Source organism: Vidua macroura, chromosome Z (assembly GCF_024509145.1).
Source record: "Vidua macroura isolate BioBank_ID:100142 chromosome Z, ASM2450914v1, whole genome shotgun sequence".
Taxonomy (NCBI): domain Eukaryota; kingdom Metazoa; phylum Chordata; class Aves; order Passeriformes; family Viduidae; genus Vidua; species Vidua macroura.
In genome coordinates this window covers 47,868,420-47,882,971 of record NC_071611.1, presented here as the reverse complement: position 1 = coordinate 47,882,971, position 14,552 = coordinate 47,868,420, and the positions used below count along the sequence as shown (strand labels likewise).

The 14,552-nt window shown below is 44.1% G+C and overlaps 1 protein-coding gene across 1 annotated transcript; it reads right to left on the bottom strand.

Moving 5' to 3' along the window:
• Positions 1–1,443: 1,443 nt before the first annotated feature.
• Positions 1,444–9,208, bottom strand: SMU1 (SMU1 DNA replication regulator and spliceosomal factor). Its single transcript, XM_054003917.1, has 12 exons — positions 9,090–9,208; positions 8,650–8,860; positions 8,401–8,553; positions 7,680–7,790; positions 7,187–7,315; positions 6,080–6,199; positions 5,576–5,692; positions 5,256–5,383; positions 4,350–4,476; positions 3,818–3,985; positions 3,382–3,534; positions 1,444–2,750 (listed from the first exon to the last, which is right to left on the bottom strand). The coding sequence occupies exons 1-12, from the start codon at positions 9,113–9,115 to the stop codon at positions 2,652–2,654; spliced, it is 1,542 nt and encodes a 513-aa protein (XP_053859892.1). The 5' UTR covers positions 9,116–9,208; the 3' UTR covers positions 1,444–2,651.
• Between the last annotated feature and the right edge of the window lie 5,344 nt (positions 9,209–14,552).

The window sequence follows — 14,552 nt, the reverse complement described above, 5'->3', positions numbered from 1 at the left end:
CCTCAGTCTTATTTAGTGACAACATAAGCTCTGAGAATTCCAGACCAAGGGGAAAGTCTGGAGCAAGGAGGATGTTCCCTTGGTGTAAGGATGATGACGTCAGAGAAAACTGAACATACACAGAACCATGGGCCCCAATAGGATGCACCCACAAGTGCTCTGGGAGCTGACTGATGTCACTGCAAGGCCCCTCTTGACAATCTTTGATTGATCATGGTGACTCAGAAAAGTGCCCAGAAACTGGTGGAAAGTAAATGTCACATCTGTCTTTGAGAAGATGGGCAAGATAGGGGGATCCAAAGAAATAGTCTGTCAGCCTCACCTCAATCCCTTGGAAGGTAATGGTGCAGCTAAACAGAAACCATTTGCAGGCACATCAAGAGCAGGAAAACCATCCAAAATTGTCAGGAGGGATTCACCAAAGGGAAGTCATGCTTAACCAGCCTGATACATTTTACAGTGGAGTGACTGACCTGGCGCATGACAGGAGAGAAGTGAGTATTGTGTCCCTGGACTTCTGCAAGGCACTGCCTTCCATAAGATCCATGCAGAAGTCTTGAGGTATGGGACAGGTGAAAAGTGAAGTGGATTGAAAACTGGCTGAATGCCAGGCCCAAAGGGTGGTGATGAGTGCAACAACTCCACTTGGAGGGCAGTCTCAGGGTTAGTACTGCCTCAGCAATCTGCAGATGGCACTGAAGAGGGAGAAGCAGCTGATAAAACAGAGGGGTTTGTTGCCATCCAGAGGGACCTGGAGAGGCTGGAGAAATGAGCTGGTAAGAACATAATGAAATTCAAGGGGAAGTGCTAAGTGCTGCACCTGGGGAAGAGCACCCCAATGCAACAGCACATGCTGGGAGGCACTCAGCTGGAAAACAGTTAAGAAGGATCCTGGAGGTCCTGGTGGAGACCAAGCTCAACACGAGCCATTTTTTTGGAAAGAGGGCAAATGGTGTCCTGGTTGAGAGCAGTGGAGGGAGGCAATCCTTCCCAGCTACTCAGCAAGAGTGAGGAAACACCTGGAATGCTATGTCTGGTTTTGGGTCTTCCCATAAAAGAGGGACAGAGCTGTACTGGAGACAGACCAGTCAAGTCACAAAGATGCTGAAGGAATGGGAGCATCTCTTTTATAAGGAAAGTACCATTAAAAATATTTTGTCAAGATCTTCCCCCTTAGCAGAATTACAAACTGCCCATGGAGCTTGTCAGATATCACTGACAGATACTTCAGTTTTTTCAGGCAGGAAAAATAACCTCTTTTTAGTATCTAAAAACCCCCTCTGTTAGTGTATCTATGGAAGCAAAAAACAACCTGGGAATTCAGACATCATAGCTCAACAGAACTGAAGACCACACTTATAGTAAAGTGTGTGTCTTCTGTGTGAGAATTCCAGCCGAGCTTTTTTTTATTTCCCCACACCACTAAAGACACAGACAAAATACTTAAAGTGGAACTAATTTATTAAGTTGAAGACAAGTTATTACTGTCTAAAAGATTACTACAGTAGGAAAGCATTCTACAAGAGATGAGGACATAACACAGTGTAGCAGATTCAAATTCACATGCATTTGATTCATCATTACAGGAAAAACCTAATTTTTCTGCATCCTAGAAAAGACACAGTCAGAGTTTAGAAGACTCTGGTGTACATTCAGAACAGTGTACATTAGTCAGAATCTCTCAACAAAATATCACGTGCTTCAAATTGAAGAGACTGCAAGTATCTTTTTATCATCTTGTGGGACCTAAGCACAATCTCAGCTAGGTCCACAGCCATGAATTTTTTTTAAAATCTTAAAAATTATTTAAAGCATTATCACAGCACTAGGAACTCAGCCTATGTAAACATGCAGCTTTTGTATATTTTAAAATATTGATCCCCTGGAGCCTGTTTCAGTTATAGCTGGTCTGAAAACATTTTGCACTCATAGGAAGAGGGCCCTGGTAACAACTCCTTTTAGTCTGGAAGTGATATAAAACAAACAAACAACACAAAAAACCCACAAAAATCCCCAAAATCAACTGTATCTCACTGCCACATTAGGCAAGTTTACAGTCTATAGGAGGAAGTGCTGGCTGATGGGGAAGGATAGTTTCATTATGAGGCAGCTGTATGACACTACTTTCCAATATAATTGGAAGAATGATAGTGAAAATTGAACACAGCAAAACCTAGTGGCATAGAAATAACCCCATCTTCAAGCTGATTATACTGTATCGTCATCTGCATTCCAGGAAACTATCCCTGTTTCAGCAGTGGGGAAGAGACAGCTTCCAATTCCACATTTTACTTAAGAATAAAAACAGCATTTTACTGAATTCTAGAAAGTCAGCAACCACTCATAAGCATGTACAGCTGCTGGCTCATTGAACTTTTACAAACATTGTAGCAAGAGTACAGACTTCAGGAGGCAGAAAAAGCACTCTCACTGAAGTTGCTTCAACTACACTAGTAAAAATAATAGTATATGAAATTAACTGATGCTATATTTATGCATCAATCCACTCTAGGTAGGTAAAAGTAATTCTCTGGAAACCTGAACTGAAATTTGAGCAAGTATCACACTCCACATATTTAGACCTTGTTAAAGCACAAACACTAGTAACCTGCAACTAACAGGCATGCTTCAGAGCTTGCAATAAAATCAACCTATGGCTTCCAGAGCTTGAGGAGGCCGTCTTCACTGTAAGTGGCAATCAGGTTCTGGTGGGGGTGATGAGCAATGCCAATGACATCTTTTTCATGGACCTAGAGAGTAAGCAGAAAGATGTATTAAGAGTCTTACTTCAGCAGATTCAAGACAAATATTCTCTTCAAAAAACAACTGAAGGGAAGCTGGACTGAGGGTTAAGGTGCTCTGTGTATAGAGCAAAAGCAGGGATACACACACCAACATTCAATTCCAGTCACAACAATTTTTATGACATGGCAGTTACTTTTTGTTGGGCAAGGGAAGGTTTAGTGAAGGTTTACATCCACTGAAATCCACAGCATCAAAGTGTTCCCTGTTAAATTTAGACGTTCAAGCTCGTATTCCTCTTTAAGTTCAATCTAAAGCAAATTTAAGCCTGATAGCTTTAAATCTGACCAAGTTTTTTCAGATTCTCCACCAGCTAGAGCCCAGGTCAAGACATGCTCTCATTCAAGGAAATGTGAACCAATTCAGTCTTTGCTTGATGGGTAAATACTCCTAATTTCTACAATTAAATACTTCTAAAAACCCCAAACACATTCTATGGCCAAATTACTAAGATTCATTTGTTACTAATCACGTTTGCTAGAGATGAAAGATTGCTTAGTCTGAGAATAGACTTCATAATGAACATTTACATCATCCCCATGTTTAAAACTCTGGAAAAGCTCAGAGCTGAAAACTTACAGTCAGAGTTCTCTCCAGCTTGCCTGTCACTGTGCTGAAGCAGTACAGCACAAAATCTTCACCAACACAGTATATCCATTCGCCTCGAGGTGAAAGTGCACAGCAGACAAAGTCACCACCTTCTCTCTTACCAGAGCTAAAACTTCTTACTATCTGTAAAGACACAACCCCAAAAACATTTAAACAGCAGGAATAAACAGCAGCGTATTAATACCATGTTTAGGGCAAAAAATACTGAAGAAGTACTAGGTCTGTTCAGAAGACAAGATCTCTCCATAGCTTCAAGAGTTTTCTGTGTTCTATAAACTTGAGTTCAGAATAGTTTGTCATGCAAGCAAACCAGAGAAATCAGGTTGAACCCTGTTAGGTTATTAACTAGGCTTTTTGCATTCTTGAAATGACAGTGACCTGAGAGGATACCAGTAAGATCACATACCTGTCCTTGCATGTTCATGATGACAACTGTATTCGATCTGTTGCAAACAACAAAGTGTTCTGGATTTTTAGGCAGCAGAATGACACTGTTCACAGTAATGTCTGTCCCGGCAGTGCTACCAAGAGACTTGAAGGTGTTGGAGCACTCTGTTGTCTTCACATTCCAAACCTAGTGTGAAAAATAAAATAAAACAAATTACCTTTAAGAATTAAAAAGAAAGAGCTGATACGCAATTATTTCAGATAAAGGAATCCCAATATCATAGGACAAGAGGTGTCACAGTCAGTTGTGTCTAGAATAAAGCAAAACAGGCAGTAAGCACTGCACTTATGTCAGACAGGCTCTGCAACAGACTGCAGACAGAGTAATAATTTCATCAGTTCTCACAGAAATCTACAGCAAAGTCACAAGCACACTCATCACTCCAGATAACCCCAAGTCCTTCTCCAATGACTGCAACGACTGTATCAAGGGACCAATAAGATAGCAAGAGTCTGAAGGCATTCTTTATAAAGGGTAAATGTCATCTTACCTTCACTGTGCCATCAGAGGATGCACTGATAATATAGTGGCCATCCTGGGTAAAAGTTGCTTCATTGACAAAGGAAGAATGACCACGGAATTCTTTTAAGGTCTTCCCAGATTTTAAACCATGAATCCTGTCAGACAATATAGGTGGAAATGAGTGAGCAAATTCCACTCAGTAACCAAGTAGGTGCAGGATCAAAATTTTGCATTACACAAACATTAATCAACACTTTCCAGACGCTAAGAACTGCAGGAAAGGAGGTTTGAGGATCCTCTTGCATATTTAAGATTAGAACAGTGTTTGAGTATTTTTCTGAGTATATTTATTCTTACTTCTAACCTATCCCGCAATGATGCTTAGGGGAAAAAAAGAGAAGAAAAAGAGAAAAAAGAAAAGAGAAAAGAGAGGGCAAAAAGGAAAGGAGAAAGGAAGGTATATTCACCTAAATAATTTCAACACTTTAACACCTAAAAAATTGTAACTATTGGAGTTAACATCACTATCTAACATGTCTTCAGAATAAATGGAGCTAGACTCAAAAGGTGTACAGCTGAACTACAAAAGGCAAAGGATATAAAAAAAAAAACCCACCACACCAAAAAACACCAACCAAACAAAAAAAAACAAGCATGATCAAACAAACCCAAAATATCCTTCTCTACACCCAAACAGGATTTTGCCCAAAAGAAGCAGTGGGATCTTGTACCCTGGAGATTATGAAAACACAGCGGGACAAGACCCTGAACAGGCTGTCCTAACTGAACGGCTGGCTGTGCTTTGAGAAACATAGTGGACTAGAGACCTCTACAGGTACCTTCTATATTACATTATTTTATAGTTAAACTGCTTAATTAGAAAAATCTGTTTTCTTTTCTCCTACTGTAGCTCATACATTCTCAATTTATTTACCTGATTGTCTGATCAAAAGAAGCACTAAGAATTTGACTGCTGTCTTTAGAGAAACTGAGGCATGTAACACCTTTACTGTGAGCTCGTTCAAATCTTCTCAGACATTGACCACTCTGGATTTTCCACACCTGAAAAGGAAACAGCAAGTAAGTGATTACTTTGTTATGAGATCACATGAGCTTAAACATCAGAGCCAATACATACGTTAAATACATTTTAAATTTCCTTTGAGTTTATAGAGAATGGAAACATTGCTGCTATTGCAAACTGATCTTTTTGGTCATCACCTCTCCCAACATTCCATACAAAAAGATTTGTACCTTTATCTTTCCATCCTGCGCTCCAGTTGCTAGCATTTCTGTATCTCTACTGAAGCACATGCAGAGCACTGCATCATCCATCATCATGAAGTTATCTTGTGCCTGATACTTCAGATCCTAAACAAAAGAAGATTCATCAGTCAACGTAGTGAACTCAGTGAAATCTATTTTAAGGCAAAGTGCAAAAATATTAACAATCTTAACTTCAGTTATATTTTATAACTTATTGTAAATCAGACTTCATAGCCTCGTAATACAGGGTACTACCACTGTCACCATTTTAACAGCAACAACAACACTGCAGGAAGATAAAGAAGTTATCACAGAGAGAAACCTATGACAAACCCGACAACTAAACCGACAAATATTCCAAGACTGATATTTGAATCATCTAAACAGAATTTTCTCAGGTTCACAGTGCCTAAGAAATTGAAACAATCTCAAAGAATAAATCCAGGCGCTCCAGCAAGTCGAAGTCACTCTGTGAAATAAGGAGTAACTTACCTTCCTAATCTTTCCAGTAGTGAAGTTCCATACTTCAATGAAGCCATCAACTGAGCCAGTAACCAGATACTGTCCATCTGGAGAAAACCGAGCACACTCCACATGTGACTTCTGCCCAAACTGATTAAAAAAGAATATAAGCAAAGCTTAATAAGCAATTTAAAAGACTCAACTCATTAAACAAAACTGCAGTGTCGTTCTGATGGTAAAAATACAGTACCTTCAAGACATATGTAATCACAAATTTAATGCTGAAGTACAAAAAATCTGTCAATACGTAGAGAGTGGCAATTTTTTTAAATGGTAAAAAAAAAAAAACAAACCCTCCTTTTGGTCTGGTAGTGTCCAATTTTACAACAGACACTGCATGGTTACATCAGGAGCTGAGCTGGTTTCTTTGTATTTTTGTTTTTGCAGTGAATTCTCTGTTAACAAACACCTTTTCAATACCCAACATGTATAACAGTCAGACTTCAGAACTTAATGTATTTCTGGAGTTGTTTCATTTGGAGCAATGTTTGTCCAGTGTAATTTTTACAGAGAGCGTTTGCTTGGTCTTTCTCAATGTCCAATTTTTCGATTTCTGAATTTTTAAATACAAGTGGCCATGACAACTAAGTACAGGAAAAAAACTTCACCAGCCAAACAAAAATACAAGATCAGCAATGACAAACAAAACAAGTTCTAATAAAGCATTTTTAACAAGTTGTTACTGAACATCACAAACTGATTTGAAAAGCTGCAGCTCATGTCTTCTGAAAAACAGTTTAAAAGCAAGTACTTCCTCACATAAATAAAGAAGGGGACTACACCAATTCCTGTAAAACAACTGTTTGTGAACTGTGAAGTCAAAAGATGTGTTATCTTAACCACAAATACCATAAGCACCCAATCTTGTTAAAAGACCTAACCTCAGATTCCCAGGAAGAAAAGTCTTCTGATAAGATAATGCACAGAAAAGGGAGAAAAACACACAGGTGAGGGGTGGGAGGGGGTAGGGGAACGACTTACAACAAGGGAAAAAGAAGCATTCAGAAGATTTCCTCTTATCTCCCAGCATAAAACACAGGAAGAAAAAGAGCAGAAACACACAAAAGCAAACATTACCTTAATATGCCTGCTTAACTGCGTGGGGAACTTTTCTTCCTCTACGTCTTTCACAGCTGCTTTGCCTCTGAACAAGTCAATTGTCATACCGGGAGGAAGCAGGCCCTGGTGCTGCTGCCATTTCAGCGCCTTTAGAGGAAATGAAAGCCACACCATTAGCTACCAGTTAACAGAGATCTACGACAAAGAAACACTGTCTGCAGGAAGGATTCTGAGAATCAGAAAGGGCTGAAAACACACCAGAAAACGTGTGTTACAGAATGTTATTCTTAAAGTGTACACTGCGGTGCATATTTATTCTACTGGAAGAAATCTACTGCTAGAGTGATGACTTTTTCTACAACTACTAAATCCTTGCTACATGGGAAATTTTTTTAAATTATACCACGTTAAAACTTTACTTTTATACAGCTAGCGATTCAACTGCACCGTAACTAGTTTTATGCAACAACAACCTAAAGACATAGCTACTAAAACATCTTTCAAGACTCACCTGCCCCAAGAGTGCCATAAGACGAGATGGAGGCACCACACTGACTTCTCCAGCCAAAGCTTGTGCAATAGCAGCTCTCCGCTTCTCTTTGCTACTCCCATCTGGGTATGCCTAGAGAAAAATTATTTTCATAACCTCATTATTTTAAATAATTTTTTTTTCCAAAAAGACCTCTGTTGTTCTGAAATAAAAACCCCTTCCATATAGATGTTCTATTACACCTCCAAAAGATCTTTTCTCTTTAATACCAATCTTAAAAGCAGATTGAATCATAAGGGTTGGAAAATATCTCTAAAATCAGTCTCTTAACTAAGCTACCTATTAACCTAAGATGTTCTCACAAAAGCTTTCAGAGTGACCCAACCAGTTTGAAATAATGCTCTATTTCCACTGTTATTACACAGCACTATTTCTGTTCATACAACTTGTATTTTCTTCCACTGTCTACATAATGCTGAAAAGGCAAACTGCAGATATCATCCTATGGCAAAACAAAGGGCCAAACCCACAACAGTAGGTCACATCCACTGCTCTGCTCCCTTGTGATAAAGTGTCATGCACTGCTTCCCAAACACTTCACAGAAGGTGTAAAATCATGAAACTGTGAAACTGCACATTCCCACTCCCCAAGCCAAGGTAAAAAACCAAAGCTGTGAGCCATCAGCAGCTTGCAATGATGCTGAGGTTCATGCAAAAGAGGTCTCCAAAAGGCATAACATACCTCACGAGGATCAAAGTAAGATCTGGCCAGAAGGTTTTCGAGGTGGATGTAGCGCTCCGGCTGAGTTTGTTTCAGCATGATCATGGGATCCGTTTGCCTCAGCAGAGACCTGGCAGCACCCAGCTCTCGGAGCTCGATCAACTCCAGAACAACCTGCACCCAAAAACAAATGTCTGCATCAACAAAGAGCTAGCGGAAGACACCACACAGAGGTTTCCAAGAGTCCGTAGGAACCCCGCACTTGCTCACCTGCTCATAGAGATCAATGAGGGTCTTGTCTGGCAGCTTCAGAGACTGTATGGCCTGCAGCACCGTGTCCCAGTGTCCACTGTTGATGTCCGCTACAAAGCTCTCAATGCTGTCCACGGTGTTGAGGGACACAGTGGTCTCCTCCTGAAGGGTGGCGAGCGCCCGGTGGAGGCTGTTTTCCTTCAGGTACTGCATGATGAGCCGGATCACGCTGCGGGCGGGGCACAGCGCACGGTCAGCCGGAGCACCGGACACACGGGCCGCACTTCCCGTCCGCGGCGCGGTGAGCACCGTCCGCACCCCTCGACCCCGGGGCCGCCGAGACCGCCGGGTCTCGATTCCCTCCCCCTGCGCCGCTGGGGCCTGGCTCAGGGCCGGGGCCGCCAAACCGCTCCCTCCCCGCTCCCCCGGCCGCCGCCCCGCAACACCGCTATACGTACTCGGAGGACTCGATTTCGATCGACATTTTGAGGCGCCGCTGGTGCTGGAGCCGCCGCTAGCAGTTGTAGTAGTAATGGTGGTGGTGGTGGTGGTGGTGTCACCGCCGCCGCCAGGCCTTCCGCCACAACTCCGGACGCAACTTCCTCTTCCCATCCGCCCCCGCCCTGGATAAATTGAGCGCGCCCCCACCCCCGCCCCCGCCCCTGGCGCGGTGACGTCACCTGCCGGCACAGCCGCCCACCCCCGGCGGCGGCAGGGCTGGCGCGCCCCCCGGCGGCGGAGCGGCGGCAGCGCAGGGCCCCGCGGGCGCGGCCTGGGCGGAACGCCGAGCGCGGGTGGGCGTTCCCTGCTGCTCGCAGAGCCGCTGCCCGCAGAGTCGCCGCCCGGCTGCCGCCGGCCCGCGCGAGACGGCGCTGCGCCCCGCTGGCCGAGAAGGCCGATGGTATCCTAGCCTGCATCAGCAGCAGAGTGACCGGCAGGACCAGGGCTGATTGTCCCCCTGCATTCGGCACTGGTGAGGACAGTGAGCTCGAGTGCTGTGTTCAGTTCTGGGCCTCCCAATACGGGAAGGACATTGAGATGCCAGAGAGCAGTAGAGCTGCTGAAGGGTGTGGAGCACAAGCCCTAGGAGGATTGGCTGAGAGAGCTGGGGTTGTTGAGCCTGGAGAAAAAAAGAAAACGAGGCTCAGGAATGACCTTATGGCTCTCTACATGTCCATGAAAGGAGGGTATAGCCCAGTGGGGTTTGGCCTCTTCTCCCAGGCAGCCAGTGACACAACAAGAGGACATGGTGCCTTAAGCTACACCAGGGGATGTTCAGGTTAGACATCAGAAAGAATTTCTTTACAGGAAAGGTGATTAGGCATTGGAATAGACTTCCCTGGGACGTGGTGGAGTCACTATCCCTGGAGGTGGTTAAGGAAAGAGTGGACATGGCTCTTAGTGCTGTGGTCTGATTGACAACGTGATATTTGTTCATAGGTTGGACTCAATGATCTCAGAGGTTTTTTCCAACTGAATTGATTCTGTGTTTCCACCCACTGTCATTCATTCACAGAGATCTCAGAAGGTTCCCTGTGGTGACACAGGCATGGCAGGCTGCAGGTCAGACATTCTGGCAAAGACATGCAGCAGTTCCTTGGCCATGTGTTTCTTTGCATGTGCAGGTTTGCAGGTGCAAGTCCAGGGTGTTACTTGCAGTTTGCAAGCCTTAAAAAGCCATTGTGAGCTCTGCATCTCTAGAGCGTGGTCATGTATATGAAAGAATGACAGTGCACAAAGTGTACGCACTGTGATGCAATCCCTGACACTGACTTGGGTGCTTAAAAATCTTTTATAAGAATGTTTCTCACCAGCATAATATATAAGATATATATATCATTTCATACACATGAATTATCCCATATACACGTAACAATAGCAATATGAGTAGGGAAATTAATAGCATGTCTTGGTTGCTCTACTTATGGACTAAGAATCAGAAAAATTATGGTCTGCTGGGCAGAGCCTTTCAGCGGTGCCTGGATGAGCATGAGAAGGCAACTCGCCTTGAAACACATTGAAGGTGGCTCTGGCAGTCCATCCGTCCTGCTTGGGCTCTGACTGAGGCCAAAAGTCTTGTAGCCCTGGTTAGTGCTACAAGATGAGTAAAACTCACTGTGACCCTCCTTGCTGCACATAAGCATCTTTGTCAGGAAGAGAGGCTCTTTGTTCCCTGGGCAGCACCAAGATCATGTGGCTCATGGCTTTCTGGCATCTGTACTTCCTAACTGCACCCAGTGATCCAGTGATACCACCAAGCCTGATACCAGAGCTAGACTGCCAGTACATGGGGATAGACTCCACAGTATTGGCCCCTATTGGATGGACTTTTTCTTGCTGTTTTTTCAGGTGTGTGCATTTTGCTAGATGAGCGATGGAAAATACAGTGTGGTGTGTGAGAAACTTCCTCCCTTTGCCAAGGAGAGCTGTTCTTTGCTGTCTCTGTCCCCAGAGTACTTAAGAAAGTAATCCAATACTGTGAAGTTGAAAAAACAGGGAGCAAGGTACATGGCTAACATTCTGCATTCTGTTGTTTCCTCTCTGTGATCCAAGCAATTTTTTTTAACTGCTTTTACAGAGGTGCAGCAATTACTTCAGGGAAATGTTGTTTAATTGTTCCAGGTGTATTGGTTTTCAATGACAGGTATATTTATGTTGTTTGAAGGTTGTTTTGAAAACAAGTCTGATCCAGACTCTAACAAAGAAAAGCCATAAAATCTGAAGATGGCAGCTATTTTTGTGCTGGCAGCACATAAGAATCTGGCTCAATTCCTCAGTAAATTCAACTGGTGCTCTCTTGCTGCTCTCCCTCCAGTGTTAATGGCCTCTAGCAGGAAAAATCTAAAGGCAGGCTACCTGGTCCTGAACTGTCCCAGTCCTCAGGATGACATTTTTCAGAGAGGTGAATTCAGCACAGGAACCTGCTAACAGACTGGACTGTATGCTGGTTTACCTAGCTCTTCTAGCCCTCCTTCCCTGATAGATGCAAAGGGAGGTGGACACCCGAGGTAAACCTTCTTGTGCTCTCCATCTGAGAAAAGGGTCCCAGTGCTCCAAGCACTATGCAAGCACACAAGAATCAGACTTAGACTTTGCAGCTAGACACAGCTACGGCCAATCTCATCTGGTGCTGGCAGCAATCCAGTGTCTGGAGACCTCCGGCGATCCTTCCAGCCTACACTCACAGGATACCAGCTCTGGCAGAGCATTACATAAGGGAAGGAGAGGTTTTGGCAGAGCATTACATAAGGGAAGGAGAGGTTTCTATTATATATTTTGGCTCCATTGGGAAGTGGATGCAAAGGGATATAAACAGTTGTGATTTAGTTAGGCAGCAGTTTCCTGTACTACACTGGAGCCGACCCAGTCCTCATTGGTCCCAGGCCCAATTCTTTAAATAGAAGGTGAACAAGCACCTTGGAATCAAAATTTCTAAGCAATATGTTTACCTTTCTTTTTGGCAGAAAATTTAATAAAATATTTTTAAAATTTCTTATGATTCAAAAGTAGTCGGTTTCCTGCTTTCCTCTCCTTCATGCATCCTGCTCTTTTGCTTCTCTGGGAGAGCAGCTTGAGCACCAGGAGTGAGGTGTGCCTTTTGCCAGCCATGTCACCAGTCTGCACTGGCTGTGGAGCAGGATCTGTGAAGCGGATGGGATGCAGAATCACAGCCCACCTCACATCCACAAGGACATCACATTCCCCACCAGTCAGACATCTGACTTCATCTGCAGCTGTCTGCTGCCCCACAAGCTGCAAGGCTTGTTTCCTATGCTCCAGAGCTGTGCTCTGTGGCACCAGGAGGCCACATAAGTTTACAGTGACAATTATGTCCTTTCCCTGCTCTCTGAATTACTCTGTTGATCTACAGTGAAGTTTGGCTTTTCTCAGCTTTCAGGCCACAAGGCCAGAAATTATTCCTTCCGTCAAAGTGCATTTACTGTAGTGTCAAAATAAGATGCACCCCTCTGAGGCCAGCCTCTTGAGAAAGGCTGTGGAGGGGAAACAGCCTGTGTGGTTTCTATTTCTCAGTTCTTGAGAATACTTTTTGTGGATCCCTAAAGAAAAACCCCACGCCAAGCAAGACCAGTGTGTCTCACAGGGAGGGACCTATGAATTGAGATTGATTTGTGGTTCCAGAGAGTTGCTAAACCTGTGTGCAAAACCAGGTTTTATTTGTCATTGCTGGTGAAGCAGACCACATGCTGGGCCATGTGAGGAGACACAGATAAAAGGATATTGTTATCCCTTCTTCTGAGTATCCAGTAGGGAAGGATGTGGAGAAGCTGGAGGGGGACCAGAATGGAGCACATGGTCTGCTAGCAGGAGCTGGGCTTGGCTTGCCTGGATGAGGTGAGGCAGGAGGGAGGTTTAATATCAACCTATAATTGCTGAAAGGGTAATTCCAAATGGCTGAAGGCTCTTCAATAGCCTCAGCTGACAGCTCTGCGGCTGTTAGTCGCCTGCAGTCACCAGCAGTTCTGGGTCAAGCACCAGGGAGGTAGGGACCTTGGAGAGATGGGGGTTTAGTAGTAGAGACATTCTCTGTCCTGAAGAGGGGGATTTTTCTTGTGGCTGCAGAAAGCCTGGAGGGGGCTGGCAGAGCCTTGTATCAGTGGGACTTGAACTGAAACATTTCCCCCTCCCCACAAGAGCTCTGGTGATGCTGGGGCCCTGCAAACTGTGGACCACACTCTGGCTTCATCTGACCCTCAGCAGCACAGCAGGGAAGATTGGTCATTTAGGTCAGTCTCTGAAAGATAGCCAGTGAAATGTATCTTGGACTAATTAGGTCTTAGGACTCAGGAATTCAATTCCAGTTGCTTGGCCTCTGTTTTGACCCCTCTTTCCTTTGAAGTTCATATAGGAGAGAGGAAAGGAAATGAGAGGAGACGCCCTGCTTTTCCTGTAAAATGCCTTATTCCTTATAAAATCATTTGGCAAAAATCTTTTTCAGCTGGACAAGCTGAATACTTTAATACATGCCTGCAGTCATTTTCCACTCTTGTTTCAATTCCCCAGGCTGCTTCGTCACTGTTCTGCATCAATAAAACTGTAGATGCACAGACACAAATGCTTCTCAAAGAGGTAAAGGAGAAGATCTGCAAAGGCGTGTTAGAGGGCTCTGAGTTGCAGCATTGTGTTATTTCCTGGGCCAACACAAAGTGCACAGCACTATGCAGTACAGTGGCTCCTGCTCCAGCTCAGCTCTGGGGTTTGAGACCTTGTTTCCAGGACAGCCTGCTGGGACACGGCTTCCAGCCTTTCTCAGGCTGTGAAGAAACCACACTGAAAATCCTCACTTCCATGTTAGCTTTGCATGAGGAGGAAAGCAGCCCAGGAATGGTGAGGGAGAGGCACATAGTGTCTCAGATGTGTCCTAGGCACTAGGGATGTTTCAGAGCAGGAGGGAACCCAAAGCTCCAAAGGAAGGCAGCTGTAGTCCATCTAATATGAAATTTCTAGGAGGTTTTGGTAGGAAGGTATCTCTGGAGGTCTGCAGTTCAACTCCCCAGTCCAAAGCTAGATCGGATTGTGTTCAGCTGTGTTGAGTTCTACATACCTCTGAAGATAGAGACCTGGTCTCCAAGTCATACCACCCTCAGTGGAGGAACTTTTTCATGTCCAGTTGGAATGACCCACCTTGTAGCATGTTATCTGTTTCCTGTCCTTGTCTGCCTCTGGAAGAGTTTGTCTCTGCTTTTTCCATGACCAGCATTCAGGAAGTGGATGACTCCTGTGAGAACTCGCCAGTTGTCTCTTCTCCAGACTGGAGAAGCCCAGTTCCCTCAATGTCTCTTCATGCACCCTGTGCTGCAGCTTCATCACCACTCTGGTGGTCACTTTAGGATTCTTTCTAGTTTGTCAGTGTTTTTTCCTTGTAGGCCCAAACTGAAGGATGCAGTAGGGAGATATGTCTT

Excerpts from the sequence above, each read along its gene's own strand:
- SMU1 (XM_054003917.1), bottom strand. The coding sequence starts at position 9,115 with ATGTCGATCGAAATCGAGTCCTCCGA. Across the intron at positions 8,861-9,089 it reads ATCGAAATCGAGTCCTCCGA|CGTGATCCGGCTCATCATGC; the intron begins GTACGTATAGCG and ends CCCCGCCCGCAG. Across the intron at positions 5,384-5,575 it reads CGCAGGATGGAAAGATAAAG|GTGTGGAAAATCCAGAGTGG; the intron begins GTACAAATCTTT and ends TTTCCTTTTCAG.